General features: G+C 44.4%; 1 protein-coding gene across 1 annotated transcript; it reads left to right on the forward strand.

Annotated features, from left to right (window-relative positions):
• The first annotated feature begins 36 nt into the window (after positions 1-36).
• Positions 37-20,090, forward strand: atr (ATR serine/threonine kinase). Its single transcript, XM_063909740.1, has 48 exons — positions 37-193; positions 1,752-1,843; positions 2,522-2,674; positions 3,073-3,980; positions 4,058-4,200; positions 4,375-4,545; positions 4,684-4,847; positions 5,072-5,224; positions 5,396-5,594; positions 5,715-5,971; positions 6,113-6,309; positions 6,463-6,563; positions 6,715-6,886; positions 7,287-7,442; positions 7,515-7,709; positions 7,836-7,931; positions 8,032-8,121; positions 8,225-8,320; positions 8,489-8,619; positions 9,042-9,185; positions 9,885-9,978; positions 10,106-10,231; positions 10,617-10,823; positions 10,956-11,069; positions 11,180-11,295; positions 11,452-11,572; positions 11,656-11,793; positions 11,874-12,045; positions 12,154-12,320; positions 12,672-12,836; positions 13,103-13,194; positions 13,434-13,525; positions 13,857-14,034; positions 14,121-14,294; positions 14,633-14,792; positions 14,979-15,158; positions 15,502-15,644; positions 15,769-15,866; positions 16,168-16,397; positions 16,842-16,976; positions 17,432-17,632; positions 17,858-18,001; positions 18,278-18,428; positions 18,536-18,692; positions 18,831-18,984; positions 19,122-19,273; positions 19,439-19,547; positions 19,686-20,090. The coding sequence occupies exons 1-48, from the start codon at positions 141-143 to the stop codon at positions 19,857-19,859; spliced, it is 7,815 nt and encodes a 2,604-aa protein (XP_063765810.1). The 5' UTR covers positions 37-140; the 3' UTR covers positions 19,860-20,090.
• The last annotated feature ends 341 nt before the right edge of the window (positions 20,091-20,431 follow it).

Below are 20,431 nucleotides of genomic sequence, written 5' to 3' on the forward strand. Positions count from 1 at the left end.
TTTTGGAGCGAAAGTTTTCGAAGGATCTGTCAGGATGAACCGGACATGTGGGAGGGTGCTGGTTAAAACTACATTAGTAACATTTGATATTATATCTTGAAGAATTCGTGCCAAAACTGTCACACCAAGCTGCTGTAGAAATGGAGGGACTGGAGATGTCTGCGATGATACCGGCTCTCCAGGAGCTAGCGAGGCGAGTAAAGCGGCTAAAGTTGGTCAAGCTAACTCTAAACAGTACGTCAGACACGACGCTGAAGTTAGCATCCGATTTAGAGCTTCCGATTCGGCAGTTAAGGGGAAAGTTAAGGGATACTTAATGTACAGCGCTGAGCGACCAACCCTCCGTTTTTTGATCCTCTTAAATCGCTGCATAGCCGATTTATTTGGACTGGATTATCCCAGAGAGTCTAAACATTCTTTATAACACAGTTTTGGATTTGTGATAGCTTTATACTATTTGTGAAAATGCAAAAAAAGGGAGATTTCGCTGCTTTTTTCACATCCAGACCACCTTAGACCTGGTCCTGATCTAAAACCACTATACATACCTAAACTCATCGAATCTGGACTAGATTATCCCAGAGAGTCTTAATATTCTTTATAATACTGTTTCAGATTAGTGAAACATTTATTCTATTTGTGAAAATACAAAAAAGGGAGATTTCGCTGGGGTTTTTTTTTAGACCACATTGGACCTGGTCCTGGAATATTAACTAGGTAAAGCACTCCTCACATTGTTCTTTCAAAATAAAATGAAAAACTGCAGCCCAACAGTCCGCCGAGTGGCTGCAGTCTGACAGAAGTCTGACTTTATAGTCAGAATTCTGGGATGTAAAAAAAAAAGTGAGTTTTTGTTCATGTGGCCCTAATCCTCTTCTGTAGAATCCAGATGTGTTATCATTTAATTTACCTATTTTGAATCAACGTGTAGTGACATGGCCACTAGGCAATGCCTCCACGCAAACTCCGCCTATGGGGTCTGTCTGCAGGCACTCTGCACAACGATTTGAAGAGTGCTTTACCTAGTTAATATATATCAGGACCTGGTCCAATGTGGTGTAGATAAAAAATAATCCCGCTTTTTTTGCATTATCACAAATAGAATAAAGCTTTCACAAATCCTAAACCGTCTAGGTATAGTGGTTTTAGATCAGGACCAGGTCTAATGTGGTCTAGATGCGAAAAAAGCAGCGAAATCTCCCTTTACAGCATTTTCACAAATAGAATAGAGCTTTCACAAATCCAAAACTGTGTTATAAAGAATGTTAAGACTCTCTGGGATAATCTAGTCCAGATTTCTTAGTGTAGGCATAGTGGTTCTAGATCAGGACCAGGTCTAAGGTGGTCTGGATGTGAAAAAAAGCAGCGAAATCTCCCTTTTTAATATTTTTTACAAATAGAATAAAGTTTTCACAAATCCAAAACTGTTATAAGAATGTTTAGACTCTCTGGGATAATCTAGTCCAAATAAATCGGCTAGGCAGCGATTTAAGAGGTTCAACAAACTGAGAATTGGTTGCTCAGCGCAAAGTTAAGGGATGCTGTAAATTAAGTATCCTTAACTTTCCCCTTAACTGCCGAATTGGAAGCTCTGAATCGGATGCTAACTTCAGCCTCGTATGTCAGACTCTGAAACTGTTGTAAATCAAACTGAGCATTATTTTTGTATGGTTGCCACTTTAAGTTGTTAAAAAGCGTTCACCTGAAGCAAATAGTTCTGTAAATAACGTTTCACCTTGTTGTTTTTTCAGTGCCAATGCTGCTGAATACGACCAGGCTGTGCAGAAACCTCGACAGATCCTGTGTCAGTTCATTGACAGGATACTGACCGATGTGGATGTCGGTAAGGTTCACTGAATCTGAAGCACATACAGGAGGCAAACACAATAATAGAAACCCCTCACAGCACAGTAAAGACCTATAGTAGTAAATAACACCTTTTTTAAAGCTGTACAAGTCTTCAGTTTTTTGTGGAGACTGTCAAATGTTTTTGCAAAGTCTATTCCTCTATATTGCCTTTAATGTTATCTTTGAAATATTAGAAGCCTGCTGTACATACTGTTCACTTTCCATATCATTTCTTAACATAATTAATCTCCTAATGAATGTTAAAACTTTTCCCTCTTGCCCCAATTTTGCCATTTTTTGCAAAAAACAAACAAACAAAATAATGACATATGGATATATAACACCACATGTTATTGAAACAAAGGATGGACATTCTTTAAAAAGGCCAGTTGTAATTGGGCCGCACAAGGGCTATTTGGAATTACAGAGAGTGAAAGTGTCCGACATTGAGCAGTTCAATTAAAGAGAGGCTTTTCTATTCAGAGATTTACAGGTCTGCAGAGGAACAGTAGCAAGACATTCACACAAAGAGTAGTATCAATATGGGGTTGATTCTTTCTAACACTTTTATCATACTGTAACTTTTCAGATTAATCTTGCAACCAGGGAGGTTCCTGATCCTTAGATGGTGAATCAGTTCAATTAATCAAATCTGTTGTCTTTTCCCATCCAGTCGCTCTAGGACTGAATAAGAAGTCCAGTTCAGAGCCGGCCTGTGTGATGCTGCTGGACTTTGTGCAGCATATCATCCGATCTTCCTCTCTGATGTTTGCTAACCCTGCCTGCCGGCCCGCTGAGTATCCGGACACCACACAGAGCTGTACTGGTAAGCGCCTCTTTAAAAAAAGCAGCAATTTTGACTTACAGCTGCATTAACTTGGAATCAGGTGGATAACAGACAATGATACTCATGAATGAAACTAAAGAAACAAACACAGTTATACAAAGAAATGATCAACTTCTCATTGTTCATTTTTTATCTTTGTGTGGGAGGATTGCAAAAACGTATAAACTTTGTACGACAGTAATGTCTCCCATGATCGTTGCCAGTATTCTCTGAGTCTCATTTAGTTTCAATGTCCTGCTCTCATTCACTTCCTACTGTCTGCTTGAATCCATGTAAATAGAACATAGGAAACGACTAAAAATATTCCTATGTTTTGTTTTATCCTGCTTTTCTTTTCCCCTCCATCTCTGATTTTTCGTTATCACTCTCTCCATCAGACTTCAGTAAGTGGGTAGCAGTGCGTTTGCTTCGCGTGGCAGCTGCTCCAGACTGTGACATCATCCACGGCCGGGTTTCTGCTGTGTTATGCTCTCTGCTCCACACTCTGAGAGTCAGGGCGCCTTTCATCTGCAGCCGCCTCACTCAGAACCTCATCTTCTTGTCCCAGGAACTCAGCAACATCCTGTACGCTCACATTTCCACACTGTCAGGACACGGACACACTCTGGGCATTCACACACCGAAGCCATGGCCTGTAACACTCGAGTGCTTCACTATCTCCCCCATTTGTGCCACCTCCTACCTCACCCCCTCTCCTCTCGTACTGTCCTCGCCTGCCGCCTTGGAGTCGCTGACTGCGGTCACGATCGGTGTCGTTACTGACTCCCTGCGGGGAGTCTTCTCTCCTCAGGACATCAGCGTTGCCTGGGAGACGGCTTGTTCCTTCCTGGCTAATGGCAACACCAGGTTGAGGAAGATCTCCATGGTGATGTTGAGTCAACTGGCGGAGCTGGGAGGGTTTTCCGAAATGCACGGCCATGAGTTCTTCACGGCTTACCTTCACCTGCTAGAAACACACTCCTACACGCGCACAGCGAACTCCGAGGAGGAGGATCCGTACGCGGGAGAGCTGCTGCAGCTGACTCGCTCTGTGTTTCAGTCGTCCCCCGTCTCTCACACACACTTTGAGCCCATCTATCTCTCGCAGATGTTCGAGTGTGTTTGTACTCTTGGAGGGTCAGATGTCAAGTTGGGGGTAGAGGTTACCGAATCGCTCTGCTTGCTCTTCAGCTTCCTGCTGTCTGGTGCAGTGGTTTATGAAAGTGCTGCGTTGTTACGACGGCAGCGCATCACAGAGGTCTGCAGGACGCTGGCACGCACCGTTGGCACAGAAAATCAAGCTGAAGTAGGATTCTTTTTTCCTTTTTTTAATGTTGTCACATCATTAAAATTCCACCTTCCTCACAGTATGTGTATTTGCAGTGTGCAGAGGGATTTCTGAAAGAAGCACTGAAGGATGAGACCGCTGTGGTCGTGCAGAAGACCGGAGATGGAGAGACTGCAGCCAAAAAACCCCGCAAATCTACCACCAAGTCAACAAGCAAGACAACAAAAACATCAGCAACGTGAGTTCCTGATCATTCCCTACTGTGTGCATACTAAGTTATTTACATTTTTTAATATGCAAGTCTATTCTCCTCACTTTATCTGCACTTCCTGCTTTTCTCACAACGTACACCTCCCCGTCGCGGGACAGATAAAGAGTTTCTGATTCTGATAGCGTGTCTCTGTTTCTGAAGCGAGGTGGACATGCGTGTCGGCAGTGAGGTGTGGGCTGTGGTGAACAGTCGTCTGGAGGAGCTTCTCACCCTTTTGATCTCCGACGGCCCCGAAACCAAGCAGACTCTTTGCGCTCTCGAAGGTCTGGCCCTAATCCTCCACCTGGCCGCCCTCTGCTCCTCGCCCACCAGGTAAAACACAAACACTTACACCTGCTGTCCCTGAAGAGATCGTTCTATATCTTTTTTTCACGTCTTACACACAGTATTATTTGTTCTGCCTATCAAACACTTACTACTTTACTAAGGGCTCTTTCTTGTCGTTGACAGCACTTCTCCTCTCCTCTGGTTGCCCACTGAGACTCTGGGCAGGTCCCTCAAGAGCTGTCAGGCGGTTTTAGAAAGAGGTCCTCTACCTGCCTCCAACCAGGACTATTTTCACTCTGCTGTCCGGGCCACTGTTAGGGTCCTGGACTCTGTTATCTACCTGACAAGTAGGTATACACTCAAAGAAACCAACTTTACAGATGTTTTTCCTCTCAGTTTATTTGTTTTCTGTGTTTATTTCATTACAAAAGCTAATTGTCAGTTTTTTTTGCTGTAATTCCACATTAATGAGTGTGAAAACAGGAAGTTAATGGTAGAATCCCGCAGCACATCCTTCAGAGTACAGATCACTTTCGTCACTACTTCTGTGTGTGTATGTGTGTGTGTGTAGTGAGCTGCCACAGTGCGGATGGCCTCCAGCGGCGAGTGTGTGCTCTGCTGTCTCTTCCCTGGGTGTCCGACAACAAGACCGTTTCAGCCTATAAGAGTTCAGGATTCCCCTCCACGCTGCCCGCCTTCGCTCAGAGACTCAGCCTCTGTTACTGTGAGTATCTAACCTGCATACCATCTTAGGAACATCACGCCTAAATCAAATTTAGATGGTCACCTGTATCTGATTCTTTTTGTTGCTATAGAATAATTTGAAGTCATTTTACCAGGCCTTTTTCCATCATAACAACTTTGTATTTATGTCAAACTGTGTGTGTCTTCCCAGCGTCTGAGATCACAGCACACTGTGTGTCGCTGCTGGCCCTTCTGCGCCGCGGTGTGTGCGACACATGGCGCGTGTACGTGTTCTCCAAGACGTTGCAGAGTCAAGACGAGGTGGTGAGAGCAGAGGCCGTCAGGGCCTTCCCTCTTCTTCTTCACCACCTCGGAAGCGCACACCACAACCTCATCGACACTACTCTGCTGTAAGCACCTGTAAATGTATAAACAAGGAAATGTTCTCTTCAGCTTTAATGTCATTGTTTCATCATTCTTTTATGGTTTTATTGGGCTAATTTTAAGAGGTGAACTTTGACCGTTTGCAGTCCTATGCTGGAGGACAGTTCGGAGCAGGTGAAGAAGGAGCTTGCGAGGATCATCGGTGATCTGAGCTGTATCCAGTCAGAGCTCTCCCAGCTCAGTGGCACCCAAACAAATTCCACTCCTGGTCCTGAGATCATCTGCCACAAACTCAGCCTAGCAGCAGAGCATGCTGGCTACACTTTGCCATCCCTCAAGGCGACTTTTGTCAGACCTTTCCTGCCACTGCTCAAACCTCAGGCTCCAAGTAGTGTTAAGCAAGGTAATTTGGGTTTTCTGTGGGATGTTTTCTTCCATATGAGCTTTCAAAACATGCACAAAGCTCGATAAATGAATATTATACATGCGTACACTGCTGTGATTTCCTCCAGCTCATTTGCTTATTTCTCTTTCCTCTTCTCAGCTTTCCTACAAGCTCTGCCTCACCTCTGCCAGCATGTGAATCTGGTTGGTGGAGACAGCGGCTCCAAGGTAATTCTCTGTGCTCTGATTGGTCTAATGGAAGACTCGGATCCAGTGGTCAGAATACGCTTCAGCCAATCGGTGCGTTTCCTGCTAACAGAGACCACCAGAAACTCAGCACAGGGGTCCCTGAGTGAGGTGAGCACTTTCCAATAGTGTGACACAGAAGCCTTTTTTCTAATTTTGTGAAATAGCTTAACATTTTCTTGGTTTAGAGCTTTTTGGGGGTTGTGAGCTGCTTTTTTTGTGAGAAAATGAAGGAGATGTCTGTGTTTCTTCCCCCTATGCAAGCTCCTAGTGGCCCGTCTTAACGAGGCTTTCAGCAACGCTAAACTCAAGAGGGACGACGACCTGCGCAACACACTCATCCTCACCACCGGAGAGATTGGCCGGTAAAGAATAGCTACACTTGACATGTCACTCAAAGTGTGACTGATGAATAAGGCAGCGAGATGACTGTATATACTCTGTAAATTCATAATGTAGTATTTCTCCTTGATAATATTTCCTACATCGACTTTTATCCCTCTCCTCTCCTGTCAGAGCGTCTCAGGGGAGTTTGGTGTCGTTCTCTCTGCTGCGTCTGCTCCACTGTCTGCTGTCCAAGTCGTCCCCGGTGTCTGTCGCTGCTTACGCTCAGATCAGAGCTCTGGCCGCCGCCAAAGGACTCAAACTACAGACCCTCTTCAGTCAGTACAAGAACCCTATTTGCCAGGTATAAAATCTGTAATGCTGCTTAAATAAACTTGCGCTGTTAGCCGACGCTGATGGAGACTTTCATCGATCCTCAGGCCGTAATATTAATAATTTCACAACAAAACAATGATAATATTTTTGGGGGGACTGTTGCTAGGATTTTGGAGGTTTGAACCATTATCCCTTGTGTTTTTACACCATTTAAAATGCACACAGTCAGTATGGTATTAGTGGTTGTGGAGTAACAAGGCCTCCAAATGATTGTGTGTATTTGTTGTCGGAGAATAATTTAAGAAATATATTTTTTCCTCCAGATTTTAACTCTGAAAGGTATTGATTTAAAATACAATCAGAGCTGTGTGCAGCGATTCAAAGGCATTCTGTCTCTAATTTGTTCTTCCCCCCCCCCATGTGCTTAGTTCCTGGTGGAGTCGCTGCACTCGCGCCACGTGTCGGCCCTGCGGAGCACACCGGATCAGGGCAGCGAATCGGCCAATCAGAGAGAGCTCGCCCTGGACATCCTGGCTCAGATCGCACATGCTTTCGATTTCCCGGACCTCCACCGCTTCCTCACTGTAAGTCATATCCCAACACTTCACAAAATGAACACAGTGTACAATATACTGAATGCATTCTTTTGTGTACAGAGGACCCTCCAGGTGCTCCTACCCTACCTGGCAGCCAAAGCCAGCTCTACAGGCTCCGCCCTCATCCGTACGCTGGCCAATGAGCTGAAGGCAAACAGGAGAGAGATCCTGATCAACAACTTCAAATACATCTTCAGCCATCTGGTCTGCTCCTGCACTAAAGAAGAGCTGGAGAGGGCTTTCCACTACCTAAAGGTATTATAAATGTGACTAAAACGAGTAATATCTGTTGAAATGACGTCGGGAAAGGAATAAATAAACGATACAAAAGACAGATTTCATCATTAAAAGTCACTCACACTATAACTCATATCCTCCCAGAGTGAGACAGAGATTGAACTGGGCTCTCTGTTAAGGCAAGACTTCCAGGGTCTTCACAACGAGCTGCTGCTGCGCCTGGGAGAACACTACCAACAGGTCCACACACACAAATCATAAATCAATATTAGTCACATTTCAGTGTTTAATCCACTAATTTAATCCAAATTATGGTTGAATGGTTTAAATTTTTACGTAGGTATTTAATGGTCTGGCAATCCTGGCTTCCTTTGCCTCGAATGACGACCCGTACCAGGGTCCCCGAGACATCACCACTCCAGAGCACATGGTAAGAGTGTGCTGACTTTTTGTTGTTGGTATCCTCATGCATGTCTTTTTTTTTATAGCCTCCCTTTTTTCCCCTAACTTTTCTTGCTTCGATTGTGTGATAGGCGGACTACCTGCAGCCGAAGCTTCTGGGAATTCTTGCCTTCTTCAACATGCAGCTGCTCAGCTCCAGCGCAGGAGAGAAAGACCGCAAGAAGTTGGTGTGTGATCCACTACTGAAAAATAATTTGATATTTGAGAATGTTCTCAGTGAAAGAGTTCAGAGTTGATGCAGTCAATTCTGTTCACAGCAATATTGTGTCTTCTTCTGTCCACGGTAAATTACCCTTACTCGTTTAAGGTTAATGTTCTGGCTGTTTCCTGTGCAGGCTTTGACGAGTGTGATGGCTCTGATGCGGCTGATGGGCTCCAAACACATCAGCTCTGTCCGGGTGAAGATGATGACGACACTCCGCACAAGCCTCCGATACAGAGAGGACTTCCCTCTGCTCTGCTGCCAGTCAGTACACACTCACACACACCCCTTAAACAATTCAGCAAAATTATTCTACTTTCAGACTCCTGTGTCATTAGCTTGAAGCCCTGTGTGGCAGCGGGGTGTGGTTAGGGCGCCGGCTGCTGGAGTGGTAGGAGTGGCTCAGCCGGAGGCCAGACAGCTGATCGGGATCAGGTAATCAGGCACTGATTAAAGTCATGGTCGTAACCTGGTTCTGGGTTCTGTTGCTGTAGACTGGGTCCTGAGGAAGAACTGTCTCCACCTCCTACGCCAGACGAGAGCGACTAGCCAGCAAGAACGTTGTCAACGAGCTGTTCGGATATAAATATATTTTGTCTCAAAGTACCAGTGGTCCTTCCATCATTGGGAACCCAGGGGTGAGCCCGAACGCTCACACCCTGCCTCTGATTTGTGTTTTGATTCAGGACATGGGAGTGTTTTGTGAAAAGCGTGGAGCCGGCACAATTAGGCCCCCTGCTGAGTCATGTCATTGTTGCACTCTTGCCCCTGATCCCCCTGCAGCCCAAAGAAACTGCAGCTATCATCCGCTTCCTGATACTGGACAACAGGTAACACTCTCAAAGAAAAGTTTTAAAATGACCTCACTGTGCGTGTGCTGAAGTGCCAAATCTAATTCATTCTTGCTGGTTTCCAATGTTCACTCCAACATTTTATAACCTCAAAAGTAGCGTTTTGTTGGGGTTCTTTGTAGGGCTGAATGATTTTGGAAAATAATCTAATTGCGATTTTTTTCCTCAATATTGCAATTGCGATTTAATATGCGATTATTTTTTCAAGGTCCTCTTCTCATGTATTTTTCAACAAACACAAGCAATAAATCAATCGTGATTACAATGTTGAACCTCGTGAGGTAGCAACAGTAGCGAGGCACGTTCTGCACAATACCTGACGTTGTGCAGCATCTTCCTTTTTAAAGCCAAAATAATTCCACACAACTGACGTGCCGCCCCTCTTTGGTACCAAACTTCCAGCCGTGCACTCTTCTGACGAGCCTGAGGCCATTGTGCAACAGGTTCAAGCGCAGCGTTGACTTATTTCCCTGCCTGCTCGGCTTCGCTCGGCTCGCTTTCAAGTCACGTGACCAGTCAAATCGCAGCCTTTGCGGTTGGAAAATCTCATTTTGTCATATCGCGATATTATCGCAAACGCAATTAATCGTTCAGCCCTAGTTCTTTGGCACAGACAGAAAAAAGTACTCTAGTGATTCCAGACTCTGCAGTAATCTGGTTCACACAAATCCCCCACAGGGACGAAGTCAACGACTACCTCCATGAGATTTACTTTCTTCCAGACTACCCTGAGCTGAAAGACATCCACACTGTTCTGCAGAACTACAAGAAGGTCAGTATGGACAAGAGGATTAATACAATAATGAAGGATGCGGATGATGACGAGGATTATTAGTAAATGTCAAGGGTCTTAAGGTTGAAAATAAACACTAAGCAGTAATTCACACTGTCTGATCCAGCTGACAGCCAGCAGCAGTGACCTGGCCGCAGCGCTGCAGCTCTCCATGAGAGCCGTCCAACATGAGAACGTCGACGTCAGGATTCATGCGCTGACCAGCCTCCGTGACATGATGCACAGCAAGCAGGTACACAAAAACACACGGTCATGGAAAACCTGGAAGGGTCATGGAATTGTATACAAATCTTATATTTCTCTGTTTGTCGCTCCATGTTTGAAAAATGCTTGGCTAGTGGACAAATATGTTGTGCTTCTCTAATCATCAAAACTTGTTGTGTTTGTTTACTTTTATGTTGTGAATGATGATGGGAAATGTCTTATTGGTCTTCAAATCATTGAAAAGTTGGATTTTTGAGTGGCTTCTTGTCTGCACGTTCTAATATAATTGTCTACTATTTAATTACTGAATAGCGGAACTCCTACAGTTACATGTCGAGTAACTTTTATTATGTCCACTGTACCAGAATGATTCTTACTGTAGCTTAAATGTGTTTTGTCTCCTGTTACTGCAGGAGTGGCTGCTGCGTCATGTGTGTGCGAGTGAGGCGGTGGAGCCGGTTATCTCCAGCCTGGTCTCCGTGCTGCTGAAGGGCTGCCAGGACTCGTCCCCCGAGGCCAGGCTCCTCTGTGGGGAGTGTCTGGGGGAGCTGGGGGCTGTGGACCCTGGACGTCTGGACCTGTCACACACACACACGCATGGAGACCGCAACACCTTTGTGGTAATTTGTGGTGGAAGAAGCACTCAGATATAAGTGAAAGTAGAAAGGCAGAGTTTTGAATGTTTGACAGAGGATAATCTCCACCATATTGGAAAATATCTGTCAGAAACCAAATGTATTTTCTTTGCACAGAGTGGAGTTGATGATCCCAACTTCGCCTACGACCTGCTGACCGAGCTGACCAGAACATTTCTGGCTTACGCTGATGACGTGCGAGCTCAGGACTCTGCTGCGTATGCAATTCAGGTACTCGCACTTATACAAGCCCTGACTTCATGCTCCTACATTTGAGGGTGTCTCCTTTTTTTTTTAATGAATTGTCTGTAATATGTGCTTGTGTTGTTCCTGCACTGTAGGAGCTGCTGTCAATCTTTGAGTGTCGCGAGGGTCGAACCGACTCACCGGGGCGCCGTCTGTGGAGGAGATTCCCAGAGCAGATTCAGGAAATACTGGAACCACACCTCAACAGCAGGTCCACACACACACACACACACACACACACACACACACACACACACACACACACACTTAAATCACATATACACTCTGCTCTTTTCTACTAATTGACTCATACAGTTATTCATAAACTCAAATCCTGACATTATCTCTCCTCCCTCCCTATCTCCAGGTATAAAAGCAGTCAGAAGGAGGTCAACTGGTCCAAACTGAAGATGCCGGTGTATTTAAGTAAGAGAGGCAGCAAGTTCTCTGATTGGTCAGCCACCTGGGCCGGATACCTCATCAGCAAGGTTGCCAAACGGATCTAAAAAAAAAAAGTAGGGAAAAGCACTTATTTTTTGTATCTATGACAGCATAGTTTGATCTGTTATAGGTGAGACACGAGCTGGCCGGCCGAGTGTTCACCTGCTGCAGCTTCATCATCAAGCACGACTACAAAGTCACGATCTACCTGCTGCCTCATATTCTGCTCTACATGCTGCTGGGCTGCACCACTGCAGAGCAACAGGAGGTGAGGCAGATCAACAGAAAGGAATCCAGCTTTTGTCTCTTTTTTAAATGTGTAGATAATAATAACAAACCTCCTTCCAGGTAACACAGGAGATGCTGGCCGTGCTGACAGCAGGAGATGGGCAAGGAGAGGGCTGTGGTCAGGTGACGGCCTCCAGCCTATCACAGCTCAGCACTCAGACTGTTTTCAGTATGATATCTCACCTCACGCAGTGGAGCCGCTTTATCCTCTACTCCAGACCCAAACCCAATGGTAAGTAACGCCCAACATACACACAAGTCCCTCTGTTGAGTTTTCACTGCACACATCAGTGAGAGGGAAAAAGTGTTTGATTTAAAACCCTAAACCGTCTTGTTGCAGAGAGCGTGGAGTATCAGCGCGTGGTGGACTTCCTGAGAGGAATCCCTCAGGACGTTCTGGCCAAGGCCTCGCTGCGATCCAAGGCGTACACTCGGGCCCTCATGCACTTCGAAGCATACATCTTAGAAAACAAAGAGAACATTCAGGATCATCTCACCTTCCTGCAGGTCAGACAACACGCGTACACTCATTCAAATGGTTTTCTCTAGTGTCCTCATTTCCTCTTCTTTTTAAGTACGTTTTTTATATATATGTATTGTCATGGTACTGTTTAGAAACAATATGAATAAAGGTCAAGTTAATTGAACAATTTGAGTTACGAGCAGTCATGTGTTTCAGTAGTTAGACCTTCTTTGACTTATCAAGTTTATCAGTGTAAGCATAACCATTTCTGGTATTCTATAAAACTCAGTTTGAGACTGAAATGAGGACTAAGATAACAAACTTTTTCAAATCCTTTCTGAGAGGTAATGATCGTTAACCACTTTTTTTCCTTCTCGTATGATTGGCTGTTCCAGACCCTGTACGCTGCGATGCATGAGCCGGATGGAGTGAGGGGGGTCAACGCCCTGAGGAGGGAGGAGCCGTCGCTACGGGAACAGATTCTAGAGCACGAGAGCATCGGCCTGCTGAGAGATGCCACCGCCTGCTATGACCGGGCCATACAGCTGGAGTCAGACCAGGTGTGTACACACACACACACACACACACACACACACACACACACACACACACACACACACACACACACACACAGTACCTTATGTTACTGCCTTGCAATTTCTGCCTGCACTTTATAAATGATTGCTGATATTAGGATGAAAGCCTTTAAACACTAACCTAAAATACTACACTTAAACGAAGTGCGGTCAGCTTTTGTGTGTTATAGTATTACATCTGTCTCTAATTATTTCCCTTTTTCATAATTTATTTTGTCCCTTCTGTACAGATTGGTCACTATCACGGGGTGATGACCTCTATGCTCGGCCTGGGACAGCTGTCAACAGTCATCACTCAGGTCAATGGAGTCCTGGCTAACAAGTAAGACACACACACACACACACACACACTCGCACACATACTTTACACAGTGGCCCATATCACTCTTATGTTTTTGCTTTTAATTGGCTCATTTCTCCACCACTAATTAACCCGCAGGCTGTGTTTTATGTTCAATATCCTCTTGAGGTTTTCTTTAATAATGCACAAATGTATTTTATTCTTATAATATGTATGTCAATTAAGAGCCACTTAACTGATCTATTTATGTACACATTAAGGCACCAGTGGAAGTCTGAGCTGAACACCTACAGAGTGGAGGCAGCCTGGAAGCTGGGAAAGTGGGACCTGCTGGAAGATTATCTGAGTTCAGGTAAAGAAACACACAGACTGTCCTGAAAGCTGCAACATAGTGAAGCTTCTGTTGTAGGGCTAGAGAATCAAGCAGACTATTATCCTGTCAGCAACATACACAATATCTAATATCGCAGGAGGAGCAACATTTGATGAGGAGAAATGTGTGTCAAAAAATACTTGAATTTAGTATTTAAAGCAGCCTACAAATTGTATTCAACAGACTTTAAAAAACGTTGGCTTGGTTGAGATCCTCCAAATAAATATTCTTCCAAGGAAATGAAAACAAGGATTCAAAATAGACAGACAGACAGACAATCTTTTTTTTTTCATTACCATTGTGTCTCCAGACCTTCAGTCCAATACCTGGGGTGTGCGGCTCGGCCAGTTACTGCTGTCTGCGAAGAAGCAGGATGGCGAGACTTTCTATGAGAAGCTGAAGATGGTGAGGAAGGAGCAGGTGGTCCCTCTGTCGGCAGCCAGCTATGAGTGTGGAACCTACCAGAGAGGATACGAGTACATCGTCAGGTCTGTGGGACAACGTAATCTTCAAATCATTTTCGAGTCGATTCCTGGTTGTCAGAGATAATAACTGTGTGTGTGTGTGTGTGTAGGCTTCACATGCTCAGTGAGTTGGAGCACAGCTTTACGGAGCTGCAGAGGGAGAGCTCCTCCCTCAGCCAGCTTCCTCCTTATTTCACTGACCGCCTGGAGATGACCCAGAACTCCTTCAGGGCCAAGGAGCCGATCCTGGCCCTCCGCCGTGCCCTGCTCAGCCTCGGACCTCAGTAAGGATTTAGAAACACTTGTATTAAGATGTCGCTCCAACTTTCTCTGAGCTATTGCTCTTTACTCATTTACCACTTTTTATGGCTCCTCACCTGTAACTCATGTTAAGTTATTAAAATGAATAACCTATAAACATTATAGTGCCTTGACATCAGGGACAGTGCAAATGTCATCTCCCTGCATTATTTCAAGCTTCTGTGACTTTTTTGTTTACCGTTTAGAGCCATCAAAGGGCCAATAAAAGCTGTCCAAACGCCAAGTGTTAATCTAAAACAATCTGTGTAAATTTGTCAAGTCAAGGCCACTTCATAAATCACTCCCTGTGTTTGCTGCAAAGGCCTAGGAGCAAGGGGCTGGTGGGGGAGTGCTGGCTGCAAAGTGCCCGCGTGGCCCGAAAGGCCGGACATCACCAGACGGCCTTCAACGCTCTCCTGAACGCAGAGAACACAAACCTGGCCGAGCTGGTCACCGAGAAGGCAAAGTGGCTTTGGTCCAAGGTGTGATTCACTTAAAAATCCAACCAATATACAATAAGAAGCCAGTTGTCCTAAGGACTGTATACCATATCAAGCAGTTTGTTCTGCCTCGTGTGACTCGTTTTTGCATCTCCTTGTCTTAATAAAAATGTAGATATCTCTGCACAAAACTTCACTTATAAAACGTCTGCATTGATGTGTGGTCAGGGCGATGTACACGAGGCGCTGATCGTGCTGCAGAAAGGTGTGGCCCAGTGTTTCCCTGGCGATCAGCCGCTCACGGACCCTCGCAGCCTGCAGACTAAAAGCAGGGCCATGCTGCTGGTGGGACGCTTCATGGAGGAGACGGCCAACTTCGAGTCCAATGCCATCATGAAGGCATACAAGGTAACAGGCAGGATGTGAGATGTAGAGGGAATTAACAACTGAGGTCGTAATGCAAATATAATACTTTTACATTCATTATTTTAATGCAAACTAACCCAAACCTACCCTTTTCCACCTATTAAATTGTTAGAATTTCCCGCTTTTCTTTGCCTTGTGTGGAAATAAATGTAATTTCTTCAAGGCTCTTTCTGATGGGTGTTGATTTTTACAATTTTCTGACTTTCTTTTAGCCTAAGTAATGAACTAAATAATAAATAAAATGGTTTCTAAATGAGGCAATAACTCAAAAAACGTATTACTGTAGTTGCAACCCAGCTATAAAGTGTTTGTCGTTTTTTTTAAGGATGTGACAAACCTTCTGCCTGAGTGGGAGGATGGCAACTTCCACTTGGCCAAGTACTACGACAAAGTGATGCCAATGGTGACTGATAATAAGCTGGAGAAACAGGGGAACCTCATCCGGTACATTGTGACGTACTTTGGAAAGTAAGTTATTGTCTGAGACCCAGTCCTTTGGCCTGTGATAAAGCTGAGAAAATACTGTTACACCTGTCTTTCACCAACAACTCATTCATTTTGGGAATTGAAATCTGTGTCGTTTCCCTCGCAGAGCCTTGCAGTTTGGAAACCAGTACATCTACCAGGCCATGCCTCGCATGCTTTCTCTCTGGCTCGATTTTGGAGCCAAAGTGTGTGAGTGTGAGAAAGGTGGGTGGTCAGAAGCTACTGTAAAAGTGAAATAAAGATACACTCAGGGCAAAGGCATTCTTCCAGTGCCTGGCTGATTCACTAGCAGTTCCTACACCGTCAACGTGTAAGTTAAAATGTCCAATTAAAAGCAGTAGTAAAGAAGGAAATAATTCAGTTGTATATATTATTGATATTTATATTCAAAGCTCAATCAAGAACTAATCTGAACCTTCTTAAAATGATTCATTGTGAGCTCCAAATATGTTAGCGCATGTAAATAGTATCTACTCATCCCTCCCCCCCCCCCCCCCCCCTACAGCTGGCCGATCAGACAGGCAGATGCGACAAGAGCTGGGGAAGATCAACGCCGCGGTGAGCGAGCACTGCAACAACTTAGCGCCGTACCAGTTCCTGACGGCCTTCTCCCAGCTCATCTCCAGAGTCTGCCACTCCAGTGACGAGGTCTTCACCGTCCTCATGACCATCGTGGCCAAAGTCTTCCTGAAGTACCCCCAACAGGCCATGTGGCTAATGACTGCTGTCTCCAAGGTGTGTGTGTGTGTGTGTGTGTGTGTGTGTGTGTGTGTGTGTGTGTGTGTGTGTGTGTGTGTGTGTGTGTGTGTGTGTGTGTGTGTGTGTGTGTGTGTGTGTGTGTGTGTGTGTGTGTGTGTGTGTGTGTGTGTGTGTGTGTGTGTGTGTGTGTGTGTGTGTGTGTGTGTGTGTGTGTGTGTGTGTGTGTGTGTGTGTGTGTGTGTGTGTGTGTGTGTGTGTGTGTGTCATGAAGAACGTTTTTTTCCTTACCTACTCTCCTTAACTTGTTTTTTTATATCGTTTACAGTTGTACACATTCAAAACTCTTAGACTATATTTTGTGTGATTGATTGTCCAGATGTTTTAGCACTAGCATCAACTCGCATAACTACTTCCTTGCTTTTCTAAAAAATATGGCCTCATATTCACTCCTCTGTCGGTGTGGTGGTTGTTTTTTTTCAGTCTTCCTACCCCATGCGTATGAACCGCTGTAACCAGATCCTTAAGAAAGCAATAAGTCTCAAACAATCTCTGGACAAATTCATTGGAGACGCTAACAGGCTGACTGACAAGCTGCTGGAGCTCTGCAACAAGCCGGTACACACACACACACACACACACACACGTTTTATATGCATTCACATTGCACTATAAAGTGGCCTCGTTTAGTTTCAGCCCTTTGAAGGTTATCTAAACTATAGTCAATGAATGCAACATTTTGTTTTATAATGGAGTAATAAAACATGTGTTCACACTATGGCTTGTACTCTAGTGTAAGTTACTATTGATCTGATAAATGCATCTTGTTTAATAATACGTTTCAATGTATTGTTGAGCCTCAGCATGAAAATATAGCTGTTTACATTTTTCTAAAGCTCGCTATAAAATCTCTCAAGTGAATATTGACCAGCACATTTTATGGGATGATAAGATGAACATTTATTGATCTCCTTCAGGAATGGGTTTGCTTGCAGCAGTCAGTTAAAGTAGGCCAACAATACACAGATATAAAGGTTGCTGTAAATACATAGATCTGTGAATGTGTCCTACAGGTGGATGGTAACAGTACCACCCTCAGCATGAGCGTTCACTTCAAGCAGCTAAAGCGTCTGGTGGAGGAGCCCACCTTCAGCCAGATCCTGATCCCACTGCAGTCAGTCCTCATCCCAACACTGCCCTCTACTGGCGGGGCAAACCCAGAGCACGACGCCTTCCCCGGACACTGGGCCTACCTGGACAGCTTTGAGGACACTGTAAGAGACGGGGAAAGACGGGGGTGGTTGTTGTCATAAATATATTAGGAAGACGGTACCTGGTGATAAAAAGGGTTATTTTGAAACACGGTTATAAAGATCAATTTCAGGCACAGAGCAGAGCAGAGTCATAAAGCAACATTATCTGATTTTATTATCACAGAAATCTTCTTGAGGTTGTTTATGCCACATGTCTCTAACCTGTGTGTGTGTGTGTGTGTGAAGGTGGAGATCTTGGCCTCCTTACAGAAACCTAAGAAGATAAGTCTGAAGGGTTCAGATGGGCGGAGCTACACCATGATGTGTAAACCTAAAGATGACCTGAGGAAGGACTGCAGACTCATGGAGTTCAACTGCCTCATCAACAAGGTGCGGGATACTGTAGAACTGTACAATTTGTTACATCGGGAGTCATTGTAACATTTCTAAATAATGACTTGGTATCTTAAAAATGAAACAAAAAAAAGCGAGTATATTGGGAAAGTTTGTCATCAAGAAGAAAAAGAAGAGCAGCCTTTATTTTATCCCCCATCCCTTCAAAAGTTGATTTCTCCTTAGATTTTTCTAGATTTATTTTCTACCCAATACATTGGTAACTCAGCAGTGTTTATAGTGTGTGTACTTGCTCTGTGTGTGTGTGTGTAGTGCCTTCGTAAAGATGCAGAGTCGAGGCGGAGGGAGCTACATATCCGTACCTACGCTGTGATTCCTCTCAACGAGGAGTGCGGCATCATCGAATGGGTCAACAACACGGCCGGTCTTCGACACATTCTCACCAAGCTGTACAAAGAGAGAGGTACACTAGCACATCAAACACCTGCCAGCAAAATGCGCGTCGTGAAAATAAATACATTTGGTCGTGTGTGTGTGTGTGTGTGTGTGTGTGTGTTTGTGTTTTTCCAGATATTTACTTATCAGGCAAAGAGCTCAGGAAGCTTATTCTGCCAAAGACGGCCTCCTTTGAAGAGAAGCTACGAATCCACAAGGAGGTGCTTTGTGTTCGACACATTCCTGTATTCCACGAGTGGTTCCTCCGGACCTTCCCCGACCCCACATCATGGTACGACCCTACATGCAACAATTCACCGTTTCAGTTTTGGTACTGATTCGAAGTTTATGGGTGAAAAGGGTCCAGATCAATTTAAAAGATGCATTTAAGGTAAGGTTTATATTTGAACAATGTTATATGTTTGTACAGGTACAGCAGTCGCTCTGCGTACTGCCGTTCCACTGCTGTGATGTCCATGGTGGGCTACATCCTGGGTCTGGGGGATCGTCACGGAGAAAACATCCTCTTTGACTCCTTCACTGGCGAATGTGTTCACGTCGACTTCAACTGCCTCTTCAACAAGGTTTGTGTTTGCCTCAAATGGTCTCAAAATATTAACGTTAGCTTAAAATTGTAGAAATTTTTTGTATACATTCATTTTTCTGTTTGTCTCATCTTTCCCTGTATTTTTGTACTGCTGCTTCTGCCTTTCTCCATTAGGGGGAGACGTTTGACGTGCCTGAAGTGGTTCCCTTCCGTCTGACACAGAATATGGTCCACGCCATGGGGCCCATGGGCACAGAGGGTCTCTTCAGACAGGCCTGTGAGGTCACCCTGAAGCTAATGAGGGACCAGAGAGAACCACTCATGAGGTACATGCAAATAAATAAAGTACAAAGAAAAAACAGTTTTGAAACCCAGGGTTCGAAGCATAAACATACTTTTTAATTGAGGGTTTAAGGTTTTTATCTGTTCTAAACCTTTACACAGTGACTCCCTTTCAAATTAAACATTTCAATTTTTTATTTTCCTCCAAGTGTGCTCAAGACCTTCCTTCATGACCCCCTGGTGGAGTGGAGTAAACCAGCCAAAGGAGGACTTTCTAAAGCGCAGGCCAACGAGACAGGAGAGATCGTTAATGAAAAGGTGAGTGCAGTTTATGCCTTTCTCTTCAAATATGTTGACACGCCTTTAGAGCAGCATACATACTATAACATATACATGCCATATTTTGCCATAACTATAACTGTGTTGTCTATCTTTCACCCCCTTCTTCTCTGTCAGGCGAAAACCCACGTGTGTGACATCGACCAGCGCCTGCAGGGAGTCATAAAGAGCAGGAACAAAGTGCTGGGTCTACCTCTGTCTATAGAGGGACACGTCCACTACCTCATACAGGAGGCCACTGATGACAAACTGCTCTGTCAGATGTATCTGGGCTGGGGACCCTACCTGTAAAACATGCCTTAGTTTACAAATGAAAGGAAAGCATTTGGAATTCAGTCAGGAGAATTTAGGTCATTTTTTGTTGACTCCAATCATCAACGACTGTTTGTTGAAGACCTCGTTATAATGCAACCTTGTTTGTTCTAGTACTTTCTAGTACTTCCATTATTGTTAAATTTCCTGTTTCTGGAAGAAGAAAAAAAAGTATTTATTTCGATTCTAATAAAGAATGTGTTTTTCAGATTTCATGTTGTAGGTAAATGTGTCTTCTAATCTCTTAACCCTCCTTAGATTCTCTTTAGCAGTCAGATTGTTTTAATCCTCTGTGTGTGTGTGTGCGTGCATGCATGTGTGTTTGTGTCCTCTTTAGCATACCCAATCGTCCAATCAGCTGATCTTTTAGACAAGAGCACCAATTACAGTGAAGTGTTTGCTCTTGAAAGCCTTAAGAGGCTGGGAAAGCCTTTGTGAGTTTAACAGTGTGGGGTGAATAATGTGGAGTTTCTCTATGCAAGCAAGATTTGTGTTGTCTAGTCATGAGGTCAGATACTCAAACGCTCACTGTATTTTTTGTCATTACTTTT

The sequence above is a fragment of the Eleginops maclovinus genome, chromosome 19 (assembly GCF_036324505.1).
Source record: "Eleginops maclovinus isolate JMC-PN-2008 ecotype Puerto Natales chromosome 19, JC_Emac_rtc_rv5, whole genome shotgun sequence".
In the NCBI taxonomy this organism is placed as follows: Eukaryota; Metazoa; Chordata; class Actinopteri; order Perciformes; family Eleginopidae; genus Eleginops; species Eleginops maclovinus.